General features: G+C 43.6%; 1 protein-coding gene across 1 annotated transcript in view; it reads left to right on the top strand.

Moving 5' to 3' along the window:
- The window catches only part of Mat89Ba (nucleolar protein 6 Mat89Ba), a 31,814-nt gene that overhangs the window by 434 nt on the left and 5,345 nt on the right, over positions 1-26,035 (top strand). The window contains exons 2-17 of the mRNA XM_084578295.1: positions 974-1,120; positions 4,226-4,342; positions 5,204-5,383; positions 6,576-6,744; positions 8,416-8,544; positions 9,428-9,594; positions 11,061-11,181; positions 11,709-11,869; positions 14,685-14,800; positions 15,178-15,352; positions 17,624-17,889; positions 18,266-18,494; positions 20,141-20,264; positions 21,111-21,265; positions 22,902-23,065; positions 25,824-25,976. Of these exons, the coding sequence (XP_084434421.1) occupies positions 974-1,120; positions 4,226-4,342; positions 5,204-5,383; positions 6,576-6,744; positions 8,416-8,544; positions 9,428-9,594; positions 11,061-11,181; positions 11,709-11,869; positions 14,685-14,800; positions 15,178-15,352; positions 17,624-17,889; positions 18,266-18,494; positions 20,141-20,264; positions 21,111-21,265; positions 22,902-23,065; positions 25,824-25,976 (2,573 nt within the window). The remainder of the gene's footprint in view (positions 1-973; positions 1,121-4,225; positions 4,343-5,203; positions 5,384-6,575; positions 6,745-8,415; positions 8,545-9,427; positions 9,595-11,060; positions 11,182-11,708; positions 11,870-14,684; positions 14,801-15,177; positions 15,353-17,623; positions 17,890-18,265; positions 18,495-20,140; positions 20,265-21,110; positions 21,266-22,901; positions 23,066-25,823; positions 25,977-26,035) is intronic.

The raw sequence follows: 26,035 nt of genomic DNA, 5'->3' as shown, positions 1-26,035 counted from the left end.
AATTTTGTACAGTTTGTTGCAGGGTGTGTGGGCGGCTACTCCAGAATCATGCCTCGCAAAGTGATCTTCCGTGTTTTTCTGAAAGCTGCGCCGCATAAGCGCGCACGGACGGGTGCTAACGCGCGAATTACTCTGTGTTCGATCAGATAGTGCGTTGATCAGTAGCGTGGTTTGACGTCGCACTTGACTGCCTTGCTGCTTTATTCATCGATAAAACAAACAAACAAAACAAAAAAAAAAGTCCAGGAAACTTAACAGGGACACTAAGTTCAAGGTGCAGTGCACGCGCGCAAGTGTTGTTTCCTTCTGTGCACTAGACCATATGCTGCTCACAGCGACCAGCTGCAGTCATCTTGATTTTCATTAGTTGTGGCTCTTCTCTGCCCTTTTCCCTACCTGTCGCGCAAGGTAGTAGACTGCAGCTTTCTTTATTCTGCCATTTCTTTTACGTTTCTAGTCAAAACGTTTGCTCACGCCTTCTAGGCAAGCATGATTGGATATGAACATTTTTGTAGTACTGTCAGTGAGCATAGCTTTCCGAAAATGCTTTTTTATGTGGCCGAGATATTATGCTGCTTTCCTTTGTGTGTTTATTTGCAAGTGCAATAAGTTCATAACTTGTCCTTGTCTAGTTTCGTCAGTTCTCATGGTTCTGTACTAGATGCATTTTTTAACTATGGGCAATGGTATGCGGTGCATGTATTACTCCGTTAAACAGCAAATTTTTTTCTTTTCTAATTTGACCCTAAAGAAGGTAGAGGCATCAAAATTCTTGAGCTTGTAATTTGGGTTGATGCTTAGCTTTTCATTTGGATGACCAGAAAAGCTTTAACAGCAGACTGCTTTTTGTCATGGAACAATTGTGTGTGGTGGTTACTGCAGACTGAGTTTTATCCGGCTATAGTAGAACATCCTGAGAGGAGATAGGTCACAAGATTGTCTCATGTGATGCAGATGACGGTTGTTTTTACAGGGCAACCTCGAAGATGGACACGCCTTCAGATTTCAGACTTCTAAGAAGCTCAAAAAGTCAGATCTGTACAAGCCACCAACTGCTGAGGAGCTGAACAACCTCAAGGAAGTCGAGACACTGTTCCATTCAAACCTCTTTGGCCTTCAGGTGAGTGTGCCTTTATTTTGAAAAAAAAAAGGGGGGGGGGGGGATGCACAGTTGGTTATGCAATGCAGGTGCTAAATTGTTCTAACGAGTATCCGTTTTCATCTCGTCATCTTAATTTGGGTCACAGGACTGGTATCGTAGAGGCTGTTCCTGCAACTTCTTTCAAATTGCCGCATGAGTGATACCACATTTTTGGAATGTGTCAAAATCATTTTTATATACATTATATTGGGTCACCACTTTTTCATGGCATAGCAGGTCATAGAGTCAGATAAACAAATTTAATAAACCCTGCATTACTTTTGCCTTGCGAACTGGGGGCTTGGGTCGATGTACAGTTAAATCTCGTTACAAGAGACACTGTTACAAGAGACACTTGGTTATAAGAGACATTTGAAAATGGTTTGGTTGGTTTTCCTATGTCTGCTATGCTAACAACATTGCATACAAGAGACATGGTTACAAGAGACACTCGGTTACTAAGGACAACTTTTTCAGGTCCGTGGAGTAAATTCTTCACTATTTACAGGAGACACAACCCAGGTGTGCTCATGCAATGCATCTGGAACATATCAACTCGTATGCACTTCAGATTCCCTTAGCTAAATTCTGTTCCATATCAGTGTCCTTTTTGTTGTGTATATCAGGAACTGAGGAGTGCTTCCCCATGATTGGAAAGTCAAAACGGCATCGCATTACTGTTACCTACGAAGCAAATCAAAATGCATGAATGACATCCAGCATTTTTAACTCCTCACTGTTAAAATTTGATCATGAGATAAAAGCTTAGAATCCTGATGTCTTTCTCTTTGTGAATCATCTGAGGGTGACGAGCATGTAAGAGTGCCTCAAAGGTATTAGAGCAACAGGAAGACTTGCAAAGTGAAGTTCTTTACCTCCAGAATTTGGGAAGGAATACACTCTGCACTCACAAAAATACATATACTAATATAATTAACTTCTTTAAGCTTTCCTGAACAATTTCCTGTTAATGCATGTGAATGCATTTATATACTGATGTTCAGTAAACTGATCAACACAGTGATTTTAGAATTTTTGGTTACAAGAGACCTTGCTTACAAGAGACATGTTTTTCAGGTCCCTTGAGTGTCTCTTGTAACGAGGTTTTACTATAGTTGTATAGTTAAGAGAAAGAGAAAACTACTTTAAGGCCAAACCAGAGCCTATTGAAGGACCATAGTCTAACTAAGGCAAAATAAACACCGGAGCCTAGGTTGCTGATTGATCTGAAGACATTGAAGACAAATGGATATACGTTAGCATGTAACCATTGAAGAAAAGTTCACTGAATGATAAGTGTTTCCTTGCCAAATGAGTATCTGTGAATTCTGGAGAGGCATTACAATGCTGCTAATTTCAATATGGTTCATGCAAATAACTGTTGTGACACAGCGTCTGCCTTTTATGCATGATGTGCTGGACTCGGGTCTGTGCACCATGAAGAGCACGCCAAATTTCCTGACTGAGAAAAAGCATACCCAAGGCCCAGAGTTTTCATGATTCTGCAAAAAATTGTTGATTGCCGCATGCCTTACCCCGAGGTAATTAAAAGCTAACTTCTAGCGGCTCGAAAACTAGCTATGAAAGCCGCACCATCCACATGTCATCATTCCAAATATAAGGCGAGGTCTCACCTTCTGAAAAGCATGCGTTAATGTCCCTCGCCAAACGCTGCAAATTCTTTATTTCGTTTCGCAGAATTTAAAATGTTTTGCTGCAGGAAGTTGAGGGCTGTAAACGTGCTCTAGCCTAGAGTTCAACTTCACATTGGGAGCAGTGTTTGGCAAATGGTGGCATACGGTCTCTGCAACCAAACAGCTGCTAACTGCTGACCCTTGCTGAATGAGTTCCAGCACAAATGGTTTTATTACGGACTGAGTTTGCACTTCTAAGCAGTTGCTGTGCATGCTTCAGCACATAATTGCATGCAACATACAACTTGTTGCAAGGGCTTTTTTTTTCCTCGTAAACTTGTCTTCTCTGTGTGCCTCGACTGTCTTAGCTTGGTGGATTCATGCAGCTGCTTTTTATAGTTGGTGCTTCTTGAACGCCCTTTTCTCAGCACTGCATTGCCATTTGCAAGATCTACTTACTGCACCTACAATCTTGTGGAACACAGTGTGATAGACTCTTTGGTGTTTTGAAAATTTTCAAATTCGCCTTTTTTGTTTTTCCCTGGTAGCTGTTCAAGTAAAGAAAAGAAAATTCACCAAAAATATGGAAAGAGAATGTCTACTTCAAACGTGGTCAGATTGGCTGTTGCGCAATTGAGATCTGCCAGACTCATTCAGCGTTTGCATCGCTCCTATTAAAAGAGCATAGGCGCCAGACTTTCTTTTTTGCTTATTATTGTCATTTCTAATGCATAAAACAGCATACATATATCGTCTGGTGAATAATTTGTAATCAAATTTCTTATCTTATGCCGATTCAGGGTAAATATCAAGAGCCAACAGTGGCTTTAACGTCAAGGATCAGCTCTGGTCGTAGGAGCTCGGTATGAGAAACTGCAATGTAATTGTTGCTTGATCGCTGCAGTTCAGTACAATTCTCGAGCCCACTTACCTTAAGAGGCGGAAAACAGGGAAGAATAAGCAACAGTTATGTTGAAGTTTTCTTTTTTCACGCCAAACGTAACTTATATCGACCTCACAGTCATCGTTCGGTTGTTGAAACAGAAAAAGCATGGAAGAGAAAGCTCAGTCTAATTATTTAGCTGTCCTAGGTGAGAGAGAGCAAAGCTTTATTAAGCAAGAAAAAAAGAGGATGAGCCAGCATGGATGGTGAACGTTGACATGCTAATTAATGCATGCTAATGTCTAATCTACGATTACGAAAATGAAAACATGTAACCAAAATTTGGTGTCTGTACTCTGTAAAGTGTTCTTGCCGTATGTTTTAAAGACCCGATTTAGTTACTAAAGGCTGCTTCTGTTTATTTACACTGTTGTTTACACGGTAATGAAGTGCAAATTGCATGGCTGAGAAAGGTCTGCAGAGATTTGCATTTTGTATGTATATTTTCTTGCAGCCATTTTCTGCTAAGAATTTATTAGCGACTGCTTTCTTTTTACAACATTGCAGCTGTCGGACATGCTGAAAGAGGTCACACCAAAGGAGAAGCACATTCATCACTTCGATGCATGGCTAGGCCTTTTTCGAAAAACTCTCACCACGCTTCCGTCATGGAATCGAGTTCAGGTCAGTTTCAGCTCTAACAGGTGAAGACGTTTTGTATGTGTGGCATTCGGTGTGGCATCATTTGCTAAATGTGGTCCTGAAATAAACTTGTTCTCGTGTCTCATTTGGTTTATGAAGTAGTGAACTGATTGGCACGGAATGTTTTGGACAAAATGCACCTCAGAGGCTCGGCACGAGGAAGAAATTGAAAAGGCATGTTGTTCATTGAGACACGAAAGCTTAGATCTTGATTCTGTGCTTTGTCAGCAAGAAATCGATCGACATGAAATATAGAAGTGTTGGCACGCAAAGATATTGTTGCACTGAAGAACTTCAGCTTCTGCAGGTTCCTTTTCCACTGAGGTTCGAAGCCATTGGTTTAGTTTGTACGTCTAAACTTAGCAGTGGCTGTAGCTATTTCAGGGGGCTTTACAACATTGGGAAGATTGCAGTAACTGCTCTGACTGCTAATTGCGTATGTGTAGCACAACTGAAAGTTTAAGCAAAGCGTTGTTGGAAGCATTGACCGGATTGGTATTAGTATGTCCGTCCATTTATTGTCTCGAAGTCTCATATGGGCCACAATGGATGACAGAGTGGTGTGCTTCTGGTTTAATTTCAACCGCCTTGGCTGGTTGTCCTATTTCAACCGCCTTGGCTGGTTGTCCTGGCTTCACTTAGGCACCTTTGACCGCTGAGCTGCCACAGCAGGTCAAAGTGTCGATTTCTTTGCTTCCATAATTGCTTTACATTGTATCAAAAGCAGTTACGGAGTCTATCTTGGAACGATAGCGCAGAGGGAGGGTTCACATGCTTTGTTTGATGCTTGAGTTGCTTTTCACCTTTCCTGCAATTTTTTTTTTCTTGAACAAATTGCCCCAGGATAAACCCGAAGCGCTCCTGAAGAAAGTGCCCCTGCCCCTGCCGGCCACCTTGCCACGTGACCCGAAGTGCCGCTTTCGCTTTGTGCCTCCCAAATCGGTGCAAGTGGTTGGGAGTCATGCTTTTGGTGGAGCTATAGGACCTGATGCTACTGTGGACCTGGCTCTGGAGATGCCCCTAGTGAGTAGTGCGTAAAGGGGGCAGGTTAGCAGTTTTTGAAACTGGAAACAGTTTCTTTCTTCTGGTGGTGGGCAGAAGTGAAACGAATGCATCAGTCATACTGCTCTGTCAGATTAATGGATGGCCTCACTCCTAGCTAGGTCTGCTCGAAAAATGCCTTCTTGGAAGCCATTCATGGAATTGCAAGTAAATGAGGTTTTTCAGGTACTAGGCTGTGTACATGCAATGGGATATTGCTCATCGCATGTTCAGTTCGTTCACTATTATACTAGTACTCAAGCCAACAGCAAAGGCTCTCGAATTACAATTTTCAATTGATTTATTTCTTTTAAATTAATTTATTCTGACTCTTTTTAAAAACCCCTAAAGGAGTTTATGTTGGAGGAGTAATCTCTGAAGCATCAGCATGAGTTAGTAAAAACTGCTAATATAGTTTAAGAATAAATAAATTTGTTGGACACTTGAGCTCCACTTTGAAGGGAATGACAGGACAACATTACTGGCTGCCGCTCATCAGCTTCATCTGTGGATACTCATATATCATTAACTCTTTAATTTTTCCCTCAGTGATCCCTAATATACTAATTCGCAGACAGTTGCTAACAGAATATAGGTATGAAAGGCCACCCGACATAGATATAAAGCTTCACTTTAACCAAGCCTTACAAGTGTGCCTGCATGACCTTGAAGTAGCATCTCTGACTTGGTAGCCAATGATCTTGGAAGGCTGCATTTCGATTTCACCTTCTCATCTCAAATGCAAACTTGTGAGTTGGGAGCATATTGGCCATGTCATGTGGTCACATGGCGCCACACAATGACCACCACTCTGTGCATGGCCATGTCACCTACCGACTACTGCCTGTTAGAGCTATGCCCGTGAATTTGCGCTCACAATAGTTATGCCAGGCTTTCTGGGGAACGGAGCCTTTAATGCTATCACATCAAGATATGCAAAGTTCAGATTTCAACTATGCGCAAGAAGATTAGTTTGTGCAACAAGGGAGCAAGAAAACTTGCAAATTTATTATTAAATATAGATCTGTTATAGTAGTAATTTGTAAATATATGCCCTTCACAAATTTAATTTGTTCTCCAAGATGTACTATGTATTTGCATCCAGCAGTCCTGTTTGTTGACTTGAATTTTGTGGGAGATTTGCAACACCTGCATGTTTCTCTCTGGCCCTCAGGAGTGCTTTGAGAAGACAGACTTCTTGAACCAGCGCTACCACCAGAAGCGAGCTTTGTTCCTGGCCGTGATTGCCTCTCGCCTCAGGAAGTCTGAACTGGTCGAGGAGATGGCATTCAGTGCTCACCAAGGCGACTGCTCAATGCCAGCGCTCGTCCTCAGGCCAGCAGGCAAGTGCAGTCGGTGAAACTCGTGTATTGTATATATGTATTCCCTTCTTTTTCTTCTGACTCTGAGCTTGGATTTTGGTTTGGCTTGCGGAGTTTTGCCACAGCTGCTGCAGGCTTCATTTATATAACATCCCATGAACGGCTCTCACCATGTCATTATTGTGCAGTTCGGGTGACGAATAGCAGCGCTAAGTGGTAGAGCTCTCTACCAAGACAGTAATGGTGATTGCTTTGTGAACTCCTGTTGGAAAGTGGGGGGGGGGTTACTCTTGTAATATCGCTCCAAAGGGCGAAACGCGAAAGTCGCCTTCTAGCACCAGCATGCCTGCCCTAACAGTCAGAGCTGTGACCCCCAACCCGTGGTGCGAGACGTTGCCACCATGGCAGCTTAGGGCCAGAGGGCACAAACGTGAGTTGCATACTCGAAGCAGTCTTTATTCTGCCCGAGTAATTGCACAGCAGTAAAACAACACTCGAATTCGTCGTAACAGGTTGATTTTCATGCTGAGAGGTGAGCTAAGGATGTTTCCCTGAAACAGCTGGGACAAGGTAGAAATATTGGGACAAATTAACAGGGCTGTTACCAAATAACTTAAGATTCAGCAATAGCTAGTGAGCCATGTATCTGTTCTTGCTGCGATTGTTGCACAACGCATCTGTGGCTTCGGCTTCCCACATAATGTGCCGCCTTTCGACAACGATGCTTCATCTTGGTTGTATTCGCAAACTGCCCCGAGGGCATGGGCCTCACAATTCCTTCAGTGCTGGCATTGAAAGTCCTCCAGAATTCATTTTGAAGCGTGCAGTGGTTACAAGACACATTCAGTTGCCAGTCGCTATTTATTGCCAGTTACTATCGCTAGCTATTTAATGTTATCAAGAGAACGTCCGTGAATACAAGTTGTGCATTGCTCCTGCTGCCCATTTCTTTTTCATCTGGTGGGTCGCACAGTCATAGGACGCTGCCCTATGCTCTGAAAACTGGAGTAGTTTCAAGAAGTTTGTTTTTCGTCATCGCGCAATGATTTTTAAGTTCTTCTTGCACAATGTCTTTCTCATACATGCTTCTGTCCCTGTCCTTATGCACAAGTTTTATGCTAGCTGTTCCCAGTGCTGATGTCTGTTGCACTAACTGCAAACTAACCATTAGCGTTCTTTTTATACTGCTTACCTACCAAGCAAACACCTAGAATTGGTTGGTATCATCTCAGTCCATATGGTTGGTGCGAACAACAAAAATGGTACTCTTCCAACCTCCTGTTCGATTACAGGGTAATCCTATCTGCTTGGTTTCTAAACCAAACCAAGGGGTGTCAAGCTGCTTGCTACCTCCGTATGTAGGCAGGAAGTATGAAACTGATTTATAATTGACTTGTTTGCACTGAGGAGACAGTAACGTTTAAGCTGCATGCATGTGAAGTCTGCATGTATAGTGGTGTGCTTCGTTCTTTCGATTCTGCCTGAGGAATCTCAATAGCTAATTTAAGCATGCTGCAGTGTATGTGACATTTGTCTGCCTCTTTCATGGGTTTAAAGAACAAGTGGAAGTAATTCAGAGGGAAACACGAAGGAAGAAAAAAAAAAGGGCCTTTCGAACTTTCTTTGCATGAATTTCGTGCACATTGATATTCGATCAGTGGTGTATTGTTTGTTCCGGAAAACTTGCCACAGGCAATGCTGGGAAGCACTTCCAAGTCCGCCTCCTCCCGTACCCGTGCTCGGAGCAGTTCAAGGAATCCCGGTTTGTCCCGGCACGCAGCAACCTGAGGGCATCGTGGTTCTACAACACAACTCAGAGTGGTGTGTTACCGTTGATGTTTTTTTTATTGATTTTTTTTTTTTTTTTCCTTTATGCTCTTTTTTTTCTTTACCTCTCCTGTCCGTGCTCTTTCCTGACATTCTTTCAAGCTTAGAGGCAGCTTTTTTGCCAGAATAAGGCCAGCGCATAGCGACTTGATTCTAGATCAGGTCAGCATTAGAAGTGATGCAAGCCTAGCATTGCAACAGCCGCACTCCGTAATGTCACTTTGTAACATGGGCACACCTTTTCATGCTCTGTACCTCTCATTCTTCTTCTCGCATTGTGGGATAATTGAGCAGCACTTTGTGATGACTATATAGTATTCTTACTTTTGGCCAAATGATTCTCTAACATTAATTCCAAAATGTAGGTTTTTTACACACCAGAAGAACGTTGTTTGGTGCTATTTTCTTTTCATCTTTTATGTCATAGTGCAATAATTGCTGCATGATGCATGAACAGGAGTTAGCCTTAAAGAACACAAACAGCTCTCATAGAGTGCTGCTGTCTTCTTGGTTTCTCTTCCGTTCTGCTTTGTTGATGAAAAATAACATGCAAATACCGAGGTGCGCAAATACGGTTAACATTTCTATAATGAATTATATTATGGTTATTTTTGAGCTACAGAAGATGAATGAAAAGTGAGGGTTTAATGCAGGCATTCAGTTAGTTGCTCTGAGAGCTCAAAAGACACTCCAGGGATCTCGAAGCCTCCATCAAGCCCAGTCTGTAGACCCTAAGCTTGCAGTGAGGCATTGGTATGTTTTAACGTTGAAACTTATGTTTCAGCTCATGAATCGCTTGTATCTGTTGACTTCTCAAGAGTGTCGGTGCGTGGCGGTCAACGAGTCTCCATGCTTCTCTTCCTGCGCTACACGACAGGCACTGCCGACGAGCTGCCTTCTCCGCAGTACAACGCCCTGGTGCTGTCCGACATGCGCATGGTAGCAAACGCAAGGTTCCTTGCCGAGAAGCTGGCACAGGCTCCCGCACTCGTCGAGGCCACCCGTCTGCTGAAAGTGTGGCTCAGGAGGCGCCACCTGGACCAGGTGAGACTGGGCGTTGACTCTGCACCGGGGAGGCAGGCTTTGTTATTAAGGCGAAAGCCTTTAATGGCTCATACTGTCGTGGACAAAGTTTGTCCCGCTTTTGCGGCGGCTGTCGCGTGACGTTCCTTGGCGCGCGTGCAAGCGTGGGATCGCAGATGGCAGGAACGCTAGACAAGATGAGACTTCTGGAGAAAAGGCGCAGTATCTGTCACACTTCGACAAGTGTGCGTTTGGATGGTACGCCATCGCTCTGTCGCATGGCGTTCCTTGGCGCGCGTTCAAGTATGGAATTGCAGATGGTAGGAACGCTAGACAAGATGAGACTTCTCAGGTTTTCGCCTATCACTACTTTAGTCGCTAATGTCCCTCATAATTTTTTTGCATAACTGTGTTAAGCTCTTTACAAGTATTGCTATGCCAGCATTGCCTGCGACAGGCAGTGAAAGTTGAAAGAACAGAAGTCAGAGGTCAATTCCATGAACAATGTTGCGATTACGGGACTCATTCAAATTATTGGCCACCAGGTCTCTTCCACTCACATCCCTGCACCCAAAGTTACGGGATTGAAGCCCTTGCAGGCACTTTTCAAATTGCAAGCACTTCCATATGCTATGCAGTGTCAGTCTGTGTTAAAAAAAAATATATATAAATCCGGGACGGCAAAAATTAATCCAAAGCTCTCTGCAGTTTGACATCCTATATGCAGCTTCAGGATGTCACACCAGTTATTCATACCGTACTGAATTTTCTTGCAGTTTTTCTTGTACTGAGTTGAGCTGGAACAGTGCTTCGCACTCTGTAATGACATAAGCGTACCCATATTTGCACACACATAACACGAGAGGGGAGTTTGAGACCTCACAAAAGCTATTTATATATATATATATATATTTGTTACAGTTACTTGTAATGCAATCTCTGCTTTTGTGAATCAGCTACAGCTGAGGGCATGGCAGAAAAAACAAATGGAAGACGGTATGGAAAAAAAAAAGAAGTACATTGATATCATTTTACAGACAGCACTTTAGAAATTGTGCATCATGGTGTTTTTTTCTCAACGACCCGTGCCACTTTACTTTCATGTTCATAGTCATCCTGTTACCGCATGGGCCAAGGTTGTTCAAAAGGTGGCGAGGATGTGAATAAAAGAAGTGTCATATTAGCATCCTGGTTTCGAATATAATTCAAAATGAATTATGGAACTGATGGGATGAAAAAAAAACATATTATGGTCATGTAAACACTGTCTCATGTTTTGTTGCTTCATACCTTCTTGTCTGGAGGCTGTGGCTTTCATATTCCACATTGGTCAGCAGTCTTTCAAGGCTTCTTTTATTGTGTTTTAAAAATAAGCAGCTTTCATCTAAAAAGACCAGAGTGAATTAGCTTGCCTAGGGTACCCGCACACAGTTGCATACTTTGGTGTGACAGTTGCCGCACATTGTGCTTCTTCTTTCTCTCTCCAGGGACCAGGTGCATTCTCGGGATTTGTGATGACCTTGTACCTGGTTCATCTGCTGATGAAGCGTCAGCTGAGTCCCATGATGAGCTCGTACCAGGCCGCCCGCTTTGTCCTCCTCACTTTGTGTAAGAAAAGGGCTGCCCATGTTGTTTGCATCACGACGTTAGGCATTTTCTGTAGGCACCAGCCACTTTGGTACTAGGGGAAGTTGTTAACACTATGTACAAGGCTGCAAGAATTTGACTTGTTTAACTACATTTGTAATTTCAACCAAATTGCAGTGAACTCTAATGGTGAGCAACGAATAGATCCAATTCAGTTCTAAGGTATCGTGTTTATCTGGCACTTTTGTCACAGGGCGTAGGCTTTTTTCTTTTAAGTGTACCCTCATACTCATAAAGCTTGAATTGCACTTCAGTGTTATTGTGCTGCTGTTTTTATTTTTTTCCTACCAATGTACGTGTTTTCTGCCTTGACTGATCCCCTGTTCTATCAAATATGAAACTGATTTGCCATTCATTCTATGTTGGCAGAGTCCCTGTTTAGCCATTCTGTCTGGTTGAATGCGGATTTAGTTGATGACGTTTGGACAAATTTAACTGCCACACTGCAGTCCGATGTGTCGTCTCACGGCCACCTTCTTTCTGTGCAGCCCGGTCAGATCTCACCGCAGAATCTGTGACATTGTGCACAGATCAAGCCGTCAACCAGCCATCTTTGGAGGACTTTCGTGCGAGCTATCCGCTCATCCTTGTGGATGCTGGCGGATTTCTGAATGCTTGCTCTTCGGTCAGCACCGAGTCTTATCTCAGGGTAAGGCTGACAGGCCAAAACATTGGCTGGCATTAGAAAGGAAACTGTTGCCGTAAAAGCAAGAAACTGTTTTCATCCCCTTTGCTTTTTCTTTTCTTATTTTCACCTCTCTTCTTTTCTGCCTGGTGTGAGAAGGAAAAGGAAATCCGCCCTGAATTCCCCACTTCAGTCGACTGCATGAGTTAGTTTTGCGACTACTTTGACTGCCTGCATCCAGTGAAGCGTGTTGTATCTCTTAAATATACTACAGCAGACGCAGTATACTGTACTAATGGGCGACTTCAATGCCAAGGTAAGGAAAAAGCAGGCAGGAGACAAGGCAGTAGGTGACTATGGCATTGGTTCTAGGAATAGCAGGGGGGAGTTACTAGTTGAGTTTGCGGAGCGCAATAACTTACGAATCATGAATACCTTCTTCAGCAAACGGAAGAACCGGAAATGGACATGGAAAAGTCCGAACGGAGAGACTAAAACTGAAATCGACTTCATAATGTGTTCAACCCCCGCCATTATGCAAGATGTAGAGGTAATCGTGAAAGTGCGATGCAGTGACCACAGGATGGTGAGGTCCCGAATTAGCCTAAATCTGAAGAAGCAATGCAACAGATTAGTAAGAAAGAAACCCATCAACGAATTAGCGGTGAGGGGGAGGGCAGAAGAGTTCAGGATCTCGCTACAGAATAGGTTTTCAGCTCTAACAGAGGATGGCGACATTACCCTAGAAGCAAGGAACAATAATTTCAGAGATATCATTACTGAGTGCGCGGTAGAAGTAGGCGGTAGGATAGTTAGAGAGGATACCGGTAAGCTGTCTAAGGAGACGAAAGATTTGATTAAGAAACGCCAGAGTATGAAAGCTTCCAATCCAACAGACCGGATCGAATTGGCCGAGATATCAAAGCTAATCAATAAGCGCAAGGTGGCCGATATAAGGAAGTATAACATGGAGAAAATTGAGCATGCTGTAAAGAACGGGGGAAGCCTTAAAGCGGTAAAGAAGAAATTGGGCATAGGCAAAAACCAGATGTATGCGATAAGGGACAAGGCGGGCAACGTCATCACGAATATGGATAAGATAGTCAAATAAGCCGAGGAGTTCTATACAGATCTCTACAGTAGCCAAAGTAGTCAGGACCATACCTGGTGTTAGCTGCTTATAAAGTATATTTTGCTCACGGAGCTGTACTTAAGCTTATTAATAATTGCTTAATGTAGCAGCAATGAAGGAAACATATTTTTTTTTCACATAAAAGAAAGGCTTATGTTTTATCTGAAGCTATAATTGATGGCAACCCTAGAAGGGCTTCAGATAAAGTTACTGCTGCTGTAATTGACATAGTTGCATTCTATCCTGCATTTCCTGGCCACATGCTGTTGAACAATGGTGAGTTTGCCCTGGATTTGTTCAGCACCATAGGGGCACCTTTGGCGATAACATTACAAAGCCGTTACTGTTGCGAAAATGTTTTATAATTTTTTAAAATTCCTGACGGGCCTGGATGGATCTCAAGCCGACTGTCATTTCTGGCTCCCAGAGAGTCCATCGCTCATATTGTGTTTTGTGGTACTCTGTGTCCAGTTTGCGGTGAGTAGGACTTGTCCACTGCAATTTCTTTTTTGGCTGACAATCGGTGGTGTGTGTGTGTGTACTACTAAATGACCATTTTGGATCAAATTTTTTGGGTTCTTTGTATATTCTTCGTAATCATGCATAACACATTGCTCTACATGGATCACCATGTGATACTTGCACACGACCGCTAAATAACTTATAATCGAATTTCTTTGCTGACCTCTTTCGGTTTAAACAGCCAATTAACGGCTGTGATGTCAAGGTAAGGTTCAGATCGTGTGAACAATGGAAAACTGTAATGTAATCATTCCTCTATCGTTTCAATTCACTGTGACGTTGAAGCCAGCCTGCCTCAAAAACAGGAAAATGCAACAAGTGAAGAATCTGCAATTATGTCGCTGTTTTTTTTAATCGCTCACGTGTCCTAGACTTGACTTGCCGTCAAAGCTATCGCTTGGTTGCTGAAACCGAACGAAGCAGATGAGAAAAGAAAATTCAGTTATAAACTGTTTAGCGGTTGTAGGCAAGAACAACCAGGGGATCCACATTATAGGAATGTCTTACACATCATTAAAAAGAAGAATAAAGTTTAGTTAGTAGTTAGCTATATGGTGTTTTATAGCGCATAAGCAACTGTGGCTATCATGTACCAAACACAGACAAAAAAATGCAGCCAAAATTTAGTGTCTGTACTACTTTAAAGTAAAACATCTCTTGTAGGGTTAAATAGGCAGAGCAGACTATAACTACATCGCTTTGGAAGTGAACTTCGCTTTGTTCGCTCAGTAGAGAGAGGATCGTCTGACATTGTCACACCATTGCATTTGCTACTTTTCTGTTTATTTGCCTGAACTCCTCCTATCTGGTACTGAGCACTTTGCATCAGTGGTTTTAAAGACCTGCTATATCTGAGCTGGCAGGACAAAGAGTGATCCTTTTTTTTTATTGATGGTGCCCTTCTGTGCTCTTTCTTCTTTTATCCCATTTATGTTACACTGTTGCAATGAATTTCAATCGTTTAGCATTTTTTAGAACCCGAGTCGCTTTGGGACATAAAACCCCATAAACCAAGCCATCAGCCGTAAGACTATTTTTTTTAGCAGAATGAAACAATACCATGTAGAAGCCTCTCAATTAGAAATGATATGCTCCACTTCCTTCTATGTCTCATGAAATTTTTGCAGCAATCGTAAATGGAAGGCCTTGCACGTGGCAGCTGTGAGTGTTTTGCTCCAATTGCAGGTCAAACACGAGGCAGGCCTGGCGATCACCTTTCTCGACTCATGCTCGGCAGACAGCTTCGAGGTGCTCTTTGTCACGCCGCTTCCCTTTGAGCGCACCTTCGACTCCTTCCTGTTGTAAGTTGTCAGCTACGCTCGCTGCTGTGTGTATCCTGATTATAGTCATAGAAGGCTCTTGACTGTCTATTATTGATGGCTTTATCATTCTGAACTGTGTCTCGAACAGCCAACTCAGGGGCAGTGAAAACGAAATAAATTGGAATTTTGCGGTGAGGAAGGGATCAGTTGTGGAAGGTGGGCTTAGTGCGGCAGATGTATGGTCCATAATGGGAGTGCTTTAAAAGCCATTAGCGTAACTCATATCATTCAAGGAATTGTGAGAGGAAGACTTGCAGAGCAGCTTGCTAGAAAACTTGTAGTTGCTTCTGAATCGACTAGTTTGACAGCAGCCGAGACCTTTTTCTTTACTTTCTGATTTGGCCTCTACTGTGCAGGCTCTCTGAGAAGGACTTGGACTCTGCTGTGGAGGCCCTGTCCCTTCGTGCAGAGCTGGCCGATTTCAGCGGCTCCAAGGCGAGGGCGGTCGGCAAGGCTGTGTGCACCATTTTGCGCAGGGGCTTCGGTGACCGGGTACACTTGGTGACCACTCGGTCGACCTCACCTGCAGAGGTTAGCGGCAGTTCGTGTTGCGATCATTCTTTTGAGCTGTCAATGACGACGTAGTGCCGGAAAATTCGGTGTCATCAGTGTTGGTAGTGAAAACTCACAAGCATGGATTGGCGGGTTGTGTGACATCACAAGCCCACATAACTTGACAGGAGCTGTCAACGCAGGTAGATCCTTTGAGATTGGAATCTAACCCTCAAGGATCTTTGCATCCCGAGTCTGACATGCTACCCAGCAGCCACGCAGGTATGTTCAGATGGATTGGTTAATGAAGGGCTTTATGTCTATCAGGTAGTCTCTCACAGCTTCCAGTTGTAGGCTTCTAAGTATGTGTGAAGTAATAGAAGCACAAAATAAGTGGGCAGTGTTTAAGCAAGTAGCAAAGTACATGTCTGCGAATGAGGAATCTCAAGGGTTGCTGCAGATGAGAACCATAAGCACTGTTGCATCATACCCTAATTATTACTTTTTTTTTTTTTTTGCTGATTCATTCTAAGGCCACAGCCTTTTGTTGTGTGCTGAAAAGTGAGAGCATGGGCATTGCAGAGCGGAGCCATGTTGTTTGACTGGTGTTTTAGCACTGACGTCGGGCATAGAGGTGGTTTCTGCAGCGTAAAAGTTTAAATTCTCTAAATAGACATCAAAGAATTGGTAAAATTCTACAGGCAACGTCAAAAATGATGCTTCAGAGTGCACATCATCTTATATTAAAAACTAAGGTCTGAATTATGGTAGAATCTCAATGCTATTCACTTAGTTGCAAAAAAAAGAAAAAGAAAAAGGAGTAGAAGCATAATACACCCGAAAATTTGTGTCTTTAAAACAAACAAGATTCATATATTAGAAGCATGGGGCGACTTAACCGCAGTCGCGCTGCCACAGCTCAGTACAGTGCAACTGGCGACTGCGACCTCGGCTGTGTGTGGACCACGCCGCAGACTGCTCTCTGTGCATGCAGGGTACTATGGGTTAACTACGTCTTAATCGAATTAACCTTGGCGTCATGACAATTAGTTGATGCCAGTGGATGAAGGGCCGGCCTTGAAGTGCATCTGCCGCTTTATTCTTTTTTTTTTCTTTTTAAATTTTATGAATAGCTAAAGTGACATTTGTCGTAGTGGAAACCAACGTTACCTTAGTTTTAAAGAGCACTTGTGCTATTTATAGTGTACTGGCAGCAGTATTAGAGAACTTGGGAAGTGCTACAGCTAATTTCAACAAATTTTCTACTGTGAAGTACATTAAACTTTGTTTATCTACAAACTGGGATGTGATCAGCATGCCAGCTGGTGGCATGTTACTGCAGGCAGTGCATCACTGGAGAGGGTGTGAGGTATACTTGCTTCTAGGTTACAGGTACGTTTAACTGGTGAGATTTTTACATATCAATTAATTTATGTATCGAGCTATTTCGCAGTTCACTTCGAATTCAGTATATCTGGGCTCAGCCATGCTAAAGATTGCATGGTATAGCCAACGTGACTGTTCTTGGGATGGCCACCCTAATAAGGTTTTAGTGTCATATTGTAATGCAGCAGATCTCTAGAGGTGGTCTTTGTGAGTGTTTAAATCGAATTTGAGAACTCTGTTTGGATACTATAATTTGCTAACAAATATTTCAATTGCTTCTTGTAACTGTTTGGGTAATGCACCATATTCATAACTGCCTCTGGCCCACTGACATAAAGTAATTTTTGTGAGCCTCCTCATGGGGTGCTTCCAGGTGATATGTGTAGGATATGGTGCAGTGGACACATTTGTGACCTGTTTTCTTTCTTTCTCGCACTGTGCCTCTCTCTCTTTCTTTCTTTCTTTCTTTTGCATCACTGTGTTGAGTTGAGTGGAGGAGGAGGAGGATCATTTTTAATTGCCAATATTGTCAGTGTTATCGAAACTAGCTTAGACATCTTTGCATTGGGCTCGTGATGCAATATTGACCATTTGTGTGCTTTTTCTAGTTATAGTGAATATCATTTCGTAGTTTCTTTAATGCATCGCTTTCACGATGACGAGAGGAAGGGCTCTTGGCATTGATAGGAACGGTGCTTAGCTTCTGTCTACTTGCATGCATCTGTCCAAAAGAACTTGTAAGGTTAAATTTTGCCATGTACCTCTGTGCCCAACAATGACGCGAGGACATTTCTTACACACTGGTTTGACTGCACTGGGCAGAAATTGCTACATGTTATGAGCCTGTTTGGCTGCACTGTAATCTGCTTCAGTCACATAGCTCTGAATGCAGTTCCCTGTAACATTGGTGCCTGTTACTTTCAGTGGAAGATAAATCGCGAGCCCCCAGTCGGCCAGGAATCACTTGAAATTGGACTGCTCCTCAACGCTGCGCACTGCTACACCAAAGTGGAGCGGGGTCCTGCCGCGGATTCGCCTGATGCCGCTGCCTTCCGGCAGCTCTGGGGAGACAAGTCAGAGCTGCGTCGCTTCCCGGACAGCAGCATCTTGGAGGCAGTTGTCTGGTCTGGCAGGACTGCGTCTGAGCGTCGGACCATCTCGCTCCGAATCGCACGACACCTCCTGTCCAGGTGCAGTGACTCTGGGGCTAAGCGTCACATTTTTGATGTCAGGATAGTTTATTAACTAGGCTTTCGAAATCTCTGACTAATATAATGCATATTTGGCTTTATCCCTCATAACCAGGCACTAAATACAGCTGTGCATAAATTTTAACCTGTAATGATCACCTGTTGTGATCAGGCAGTCCACTATTCTTTCAGCACCTTTTTTGTGCGCTCCTTGTTAAGAACATTTGTGCAAGGAAAATGCATTGGTCTCTGCTTGTGGCAATATATGCTGGCAGGAAACTGCAAACCTCTGGGCCTATTTTATGCCTGCCATTTTGAAGGGGTCCGCATTGGAGTTTTTTGGTGAACCTTTAATGCTAATTTTTCTCTTTGGTAGGCATGCCGGCATCGAAGCGTGCACCACAGTGGGCGATATTCTGGACCCATTGCTCGTCCCATCTGGCGTGGAGTTTCCATCACCCCATCACTACGGCACCGGTGAAGAGCTTGGCGGGGAACTGCTAGCCGCGTATGACGAGCTGGCACGCAGCTTGCGCCGCCTGCATGACCTCCCGCTGACCGTGTCATCCGTCAGGGGTGCATCTCCAACACTACGCCTGACAGAAGTGAGTGTGCTTGCATGTGAAGTCGCAGGGCAGTGAAAGATACAGTAGTGCTATGCCTGTATTCTTGACTGAGCCAGTTGGCAAGGCCGGCAACTGTAACATGCATTTGACATTTGTGCTTGTAGTACTGAGAAATGAATCTTCTCACTTGGAGCGGCTAACCTTCATTGGAACCACTGTGAAGTTACAATGAAGGCAACAGCTGGTCCCACCTCGCTTTCCTTTCCTCATCAAGCCGCCAGAATCGTCAATTCTCGTCATTGCGCCTCCTTGTTGCTCTCGCTGGCCCGCTGCAGTTCATCCACGTCACTTGGAATTCCACACTCCTTGAAAGCCTTGTTGACCATGGCAGAGGTGATCGTGCTTCACACATCCTTCACACATATCACAAAGTCCGGCTCTGAGGCACTCTTCATGCTGTTGCTTGGCATTTCTGGTAGTCGGCTCTACTTCAGCCCATTGAAGCCCTTCCAAGTCAACTTGCCGGCAAAGGTCGTTTCGTAGTCACGCACACAAGCTCCAGAAATACCAGACCCATGTGGGGCAGCCTGATTTCTACTTGTCTCCAATAGATTATCATTATTATTAACGCGGTAGCGTTAAGTGCCCCGTGTCGCAGAAAAGTCGGTGTCGTCGGCGGCCGCCGTCGTTCGCATCGTCCGGCGTTGGCCGTGAGCGAAAAATCCCAGAAGCATTAATAAATAAAAAGAGGAAAACTCGCTGACCTGAAGAATCAAACGTGGACCTCCGGGGTGTGAGACGAGCACGCTAACCACTCGGCCACGCCAGCTAGATGGTTTGAAATGGACAAAGGCGCGTCTATTGATTGCGGTGTTGTCTCAGAAATGTCTCTTAGAGAAGTGTATTGTGGCGTATAATAATAATTATGAGCATGTAAATTACAGAATTACAGAACACGCAGTTAAGCGATTGGCAAATTACTTTTCCGCTGTACTTCCTCTTCGCTTGGCATGCACGTAGCGCCATCATGCGTGTGGCGCATGGAATAAGATATACAGGGCATGGCCTCCAAGATCTTCATTGCGCCGGCTCGGATCGGCAACGGTGTTGCCGACGAACTACGACTGCAACTTGAGGCCCGTGCGTCACGGCAAGGCGGCTGGCAGCGCTTCTACGTCCCAGAATCACATTTCAGAACAAGTAATTACCAAACAGTCAAGCTTTGGACAAGTTAACGAGTGTTGTGTCATGTGAACTACGTCTTTGTGTCACTCAAGAACGCGACAAGCAAATGAGTAGACGGTGCGAACGGGGCGCGATAACGCTATCGCGTTCCATTAGGCGAAGCTTTAGCGTCCTCAAAAATTTTTATTATTATTTATTTTTTTTCATTCAACCAAGCATATTAGTGAAGTCTTGCAACTGGCATTTCCATGTTGACTCAAGTCCAGGCCTTAGTGGCATTTAAGTTGCTCATGAACTCTTTTGGTATCCACATCTGCGCTAGATAATATTGACACAAAAGAAATACCAAGCTGACTAGTTCTGCATTAGGGTCGAGCAAATGAGGCATTTTGTTCCACGAGAAGTGCTGATCATTACTATGCATACGTCATGTGCGCTTCTTTCTACTGCAGTGACTTTACTCTTCTGGTCCTCACTGGGGCCTTCTATTTACATCGCAGGTCTTTCCTCCCTTGAAGGGCTTCTTGGTGTCAGACCTTGGCACCACTTTTGTCCAGGACAACGTGTACGCGATGCCTCTGGCTTTCAAAGCTCACGTCCCACACTTAATACCTATTTCTACAGGTGAGGCTGTCCATGACACTGTGACTTTTTTTTATGGTATGGTTGCTTTTGAAAAGGGAGGGGGTACTCTAGTGTCCTCTTGGATTAAGCATGTGTTGTGCTGAGTGTGGCTTGTGTAGCCAGTGTCGATTGGACTACAGGGAGCAGCAGTACTGCCGGGGAAGAGTTCTTGCACATCTTAAAGAGTCTGCTGTGCAGGTAGTCATAAAGGTCGTGTCTTTCTTTTTTTTTAATGAAGTAAAGCACGGAGTCAAAATGAAATCTGCATTTCTACAGAGCAAGAAGTTAAGGATCTGTGGGGCTATTTGTGCATGTCTCTGTAGTGCTTCCCTTCAACCTGTTTAGGACGACAGCATGGTATGTGCTGTAACATGCTGCCTGACTAGAGCTTCAATGGTAACCAGTGTTACAGTAGTGCTTCGCTGCCATTGAAGGGAAGCCAAGGATGAACTGATGTTGGCTTGTTTTGGCAGATTACTGCATTCTAACATTCTAGTTAGAATGGGCATGACCATGACTACTACCATTGACCAGGGATGACAGAGGAAGAGGGCAAAAAAATAAAAAATGAAATTCAGGTTTCATCTTTCGCAGATGCAGATTTTAGGTCACGGTTCCCAAAACTATGCCACCATTCTCTTCAAAACAGGGATCACAGTATCTTTTAGAATGAGCATCAGGAGTTAAAACTGTGTGCCGAAAATACTTCTAAATTCTATTTTCTCAAGAAAAAAGAATAGCCAGAAAGGGTTGTGGAATAGGCAGTTATGAATAATTTCAAAGAAAGAGTATTGTCTCTTCTCATGTTTTATTCTGAATGTGCTATAAGTTGTTCGCTGTCTGCAGTTGTGGTCCACATGGAGGCCACGGGCAAGTGGCCTGATGACCTGGAAGCCCTGCGTCGCGTGAAGGCTGCATTCCACCTGACGCTCGCCCGGCTGCTACGTGACAATGAGCACCTCGTCACAGCGGCACGCCCAGAGCACGTCGACGTCCTCAAGGTCGGTGGGGGGTAGTAGTGGCATTTACAGGCAGCGGGTGGTCATTCATCGATGGCCGCATTCTCTTCCGCTTCTGCACTTGAGAAGCAGTTAATTACTGCTGCTTCACTGCTCGCAATTCATCCGGATATAGCAGAAGTGAGAAAAGGCAGTATTCTTTACATGCAGCTTTTGTGTGAAGGCGTGAAAGTCCAGTGCAGAAACTAAACTAGGATGAGAATAAGAATTTGTCTAAAGTCTCCTGGCCAGTGTTTATTTATTTATTAATGCTGTGTCACGTTCAACCACAACACCGCTGTCCCTCCAACACTTTCTCTATCCCCACGCTCCACTTCCCGCGCTGTCCGGCCCCGAGTCCCTTCTTTACCACACATCTGTATGCATCTGCGCCATCTCGTTCGCTTCCCAACAACTGCTCACTCGGCCTCCGAGATCCGCACCTCTACACACGCACACCACTCGGCCTTCAAGATCCGCACTCCCATATGCGAACACATCCCCTTCGTCCCACCCTCGTGGGATTAGTCCGCTTATGCCGACGCTACTCCCTCACAACTGCAGAGTCTCTGACTCCAAATAGGGGTGGGTACAAAATAACGCAATGGTATTCACCATAAACTCTTTTTGATATTATTAAACTTTTGCGCGAGAAGTAATTGCAGCACTGGCTAATTCATAAATATAGACAGTATTGCAAGTTTCATATATCAAGGCGAATCACTGCAGCGCCTTTGTTACCCGGAGTTCACCAATACACTCGCTTCAGTAACAATTACAGTAGCATTCCAAAGGCAAAGCCAGAGGGTGCTTACCGCATAGATTCATCAGCGGTACTGGAATGCAGTGTGTTGTCAACCGCAGTTGTTCGTTGCAGTCGAAGGTGTTTCTCTCGTGTCAGTGCGTTTTATCGACAATAAAGTTTTGTATGGGCCTGTCAACTTTCCAGTAACTCAGCACTAGCTAGCAGTTAGTGTAGCGAGTTAATTATATCAGTCAACTACCGCAACACCTTCATTACATAGAGATTAAATGCTTGTGCTTCAATGAGGGTTGGTGTTGAGGAATAGAGAAGGTTCGCGATATTGTGAAGGTAAATTTTATCTTCATGTAAATCTTCCTAGTGAGCCAGAACATGCTGCAAAAATATCTTGCAGGATACGCATTTTGGTGCCAATTTTTCTCTAGGTTCAGTATTGCTGTTTATGCTGAGTGATAAAATGCAAAGCAGGCCAATATATTTAGGGAGAGAATGCAGTCAGAGCATTCTTTAACAGAGCTCTTTGAAACAGTTCAGCTTTCCTAGCAACTGATCTTGTTGAGCCTTGGACAAGACAGCGAGATTCCCATGTGGTATAGCAAGGTTATCATTGAGTCGCAGCACCTTCTTTTGCAGAATAGCAGGCTGGAGCTAATTTTTTATTAGACACCTTCCTCGTTTTTCTTTCATTTCATCTGTTGCATTGTGATCACATTCACATCACAGTCTTGTGGCTGCTATTATGTTAGGCAAGGACTTGCGCAGCAGCAAGTGCATGCTGTGAGGTGATTTGTAGTCTTACTCTCTGCATTGAAAGGGCTGTTGGATTCTGCGCATCATTTTCTTTTATTAGCCCTTCTCTTTCTCGTTCTTCTGCAGTCCGGGTTTGTGTTTCGAGTGTGCATTGCGGCCCACAAGGAGATTGGCCTGGCACGACAGACGGTTGCGCCCAATGGTGCCATCAAGATCAGGGACACCAAACTCAGCTCCAAGATCGAGTTTGAGACAGAGATCCTGCCCAGCCTCACCAGCACACTGCATGGGTGAGTCGGCACGTTCAGACACAAAGGAAATGCTTTTTTTTCTTTCAAAATTTATCTGTAGTGGTTAACTAAACAGATCTATACACACTGTGATACTATGTTAACATGCGTGCGGTGGCTTGGTTTCTTATGTACGCTTCAGAAACCGAGTTTGTCATGTTCTTGATTATGGAGCCGTTAACAAGCTTAGTCATTTTGCAGCAGGCTCACTTTTGCTGTTATCAATGCAAAGCATGTTTGGTTCTTTGGGCTTTTACTCAGCACTGTCATGCGTCCAAACAAAAATAAACAATGTACAATAAAGGTGACTTAAAATTTTTGACACATCACAACTGGTTGCTTAATTTATTGGGCTTTACGGAGGAAGAGACCGAATTTCTTGTCATTTTTATTGCAGAGACTTAGGAAAACTTGAGTGTTACGTAATCAGAGTCGGATTCCTGAAGCAGGGTTGTTTGTACTAACCTAAACGGGAGAGACGGGAAGCAGCGTGCCTCTGAACCAGCCCTTCTCGTCAGACAGCGGCTGCCTATCAATGTGATCGTGCGCTCGACTCAAAGAACACCCACTTTTTTGTTGACACGTCTTGTGTGCACTGCGATGCTGCTGCATATGGCTCCTTTAGATATAATTCAGAAGCTTCCAATTTATGCAGCAAAGTTTGCTCTACAAAATGATAAGGTACAGGGTGCTTAAATTTTTGCACTTCACAGTGAGGAAGAGTAAAAGTTTTGGAACTTTGCTTGCTTATCTCGCAGCTCTATTTAGAATGCTATGCAAATTGTAAAATTTCGTATGCGAAGCCAATTCGAATGAGCGCTTATCGGATCGAATATCTTTGTAATGCTGCCAAGTTCGGTTGCAGATGAAAATCTGTGAGCCATGGCCAGGAAAATACAATTTATGAGAGGTGTGTGAATAACAAATTTCTGGAATAATGAAAATTGGTTGCGGACATATTATTTTCGAAAAATTGCAAAAACTATTGCAGTAGAATCTCAATAAATGGAAATCAGTCAAACGAAATTGCTGCTTAACAAAACAAAACCCTCGGAGTGAGTTGGTTAGTAGCTGGGCGCAAACAGCACAGTTGTGGTACGCATCGAAACCAAATGAAATACTAGCAAATGCTATTCGAAAACTATTAAAAATTTCATATATTCTCACACCTCTACTCTTAATCCCTAAATATTATTTTTGTTTTGGGGCTTTAGGTTTTTGAAGGCTGGAGTAAAATAGTTTCACCACATTCATAAAGCCCTTCCTGAGATGCCTCGTGACCTGATCGGCTAGCATGGATCTCTATGTGTAATTTTTGTGAACTTTGGCAGGCTTGCTTCTAGATTCCTCCAGTTTTGTTTCCACTTCCTGAAGTCTTTTGCATAGCAAAGTATGTAGCTTGACTTGGGGCCACTCATTTTTTTTGCTCTAGGATGTTATGAATAGAAGTGTGTGAACGTTGAAATTTTCAGATATGAAATCGAATAAAAATGTGGGGGGAAAAACGCCTTCGGATATCGAATCGAATACCTGATCAGTTAAAAGATAGAAAATTTAAAAATAGCAAACACTGTTCATCTTGTTTATTTCAGAATTTACATCATATTTGAAAATAAAATTAAACTACAATTGCGTAGAAGGGCACACCTTACCGAAAAAAATCCAATATAAATTTTGCACATTATTTCATGTGCCAGTTTTTTTGTACAGGAACAAGCTGCATGATACCGAGTGGAGCTGCGATGTCACTGCTAAATACAGTAAACTCTCTTTAATTCAGTTTTCAAGGAACCGGAAAAAATGTCCGAATTAGCTGAAAACTGGAATTATCAAACGGGCCTGAATAAAATGCCGAAAACTTTTTTACATCGCAGGAATTTTATCTGATGAACACCTGCACAATTTATGTTGGCATTTGAGATAAAACTGCAGTAAGAACTACGTCCTTTTACCAGTTTCAACAAGCGTTCGCTTTGTGAACACTGTCAGGAAGGCCCTCATCGCAAAAAGGAGTGTACCTCTTAACAAGACAGCCCCGTCGTGTTTTGAGGGTGCTTCACTCCACAGCCGGCACGGCAGAGCATTACGGTGAAGCGCGCAGTGCGGAGATACTGCGTTGAAATTGAAAATTTTTTATGTATTTGGTAACGTTCGAATATCGGAAACATTGAATATCAGTTTTTCAGATGCGAATACAAATATTCGCACACCCTTAGTTATGGAGGGGTTGTGTGTCAAACATATGAGCCAGACAGCTGGTTCTAAAGATGCTATGATTCGTTTATCAGTTCCACTCTGTAGCAGATAGCTATATACAGCGGAATCTTGATTTAAATCTCGTGGTGTAATGGAAAATGTTTGCGCCACCACTAACAAATAAAATTTGTGCACGGAAGCATGGGAAATGCTGCCACTCGCTCCTCACACATCAGCGACATGCGTGCATTGCTTAGAAAAGCTCTAATATGCAGTCACGGCTCACACTTTCGTATCATCTGCAGTGACTCAGGAGGCTGATTTGGTATCATCTGCAGTGACTCAGGAGGCTGTTTTGGAACATCCAAAATTTTGAACATTGCACACAATGCGCTTCGGCCAGGGAATGTTACGAATTGGCATCATCCCAGAGTTCATGTCATCTGTGGTTGCACCATTTAGATTCTACTCATCTGCATTCATCAACACACAGTATTGGAACTGCATTTTCAGAAGTGCATGTGGTGTCTCGTTAATTTTTTTTTTTGCGGCGTCCTTTTAGGCTGCAGCAGCAGCACAGCACGTTCAGCGCAGCGTGCCGTCTCGCCAAGCGGTGGGTGGCGTCCCAGCTGCTGAGCAATCATCTGACGGAAGAATGCATCGAACTGCTTGCAGCGGCCGTTTACGTGTCTCCCGCACCATACGTGGTGCCCAAGTAAGGCTCTTTTGATCCCAGCTCCATTATCTCGTGCTGTATGCAGCTCTTGGTTTATT

This window comes from Amblyomma maculatum, chromosome 9, assembly GCF_055883805.1.
Source record: "Amblyomma maculatum isolate TAMU_Amacu chromosome 9, ASM5588380v1, whole genome shotgun sequence".
Classification (NCBI taxonomy): domain Eukaryota; kingdom Metazoa; phylum Arthropoda; class Arachnida; order Ixodida; family Ixodidae; genus Amblyomma; species Amblyomma maculatum.
The sequence above is the reverse complement of the archived record's forward strand: the minus strand, read 5'-3'. Positions and strand labels throughout refer to the sequence as shown.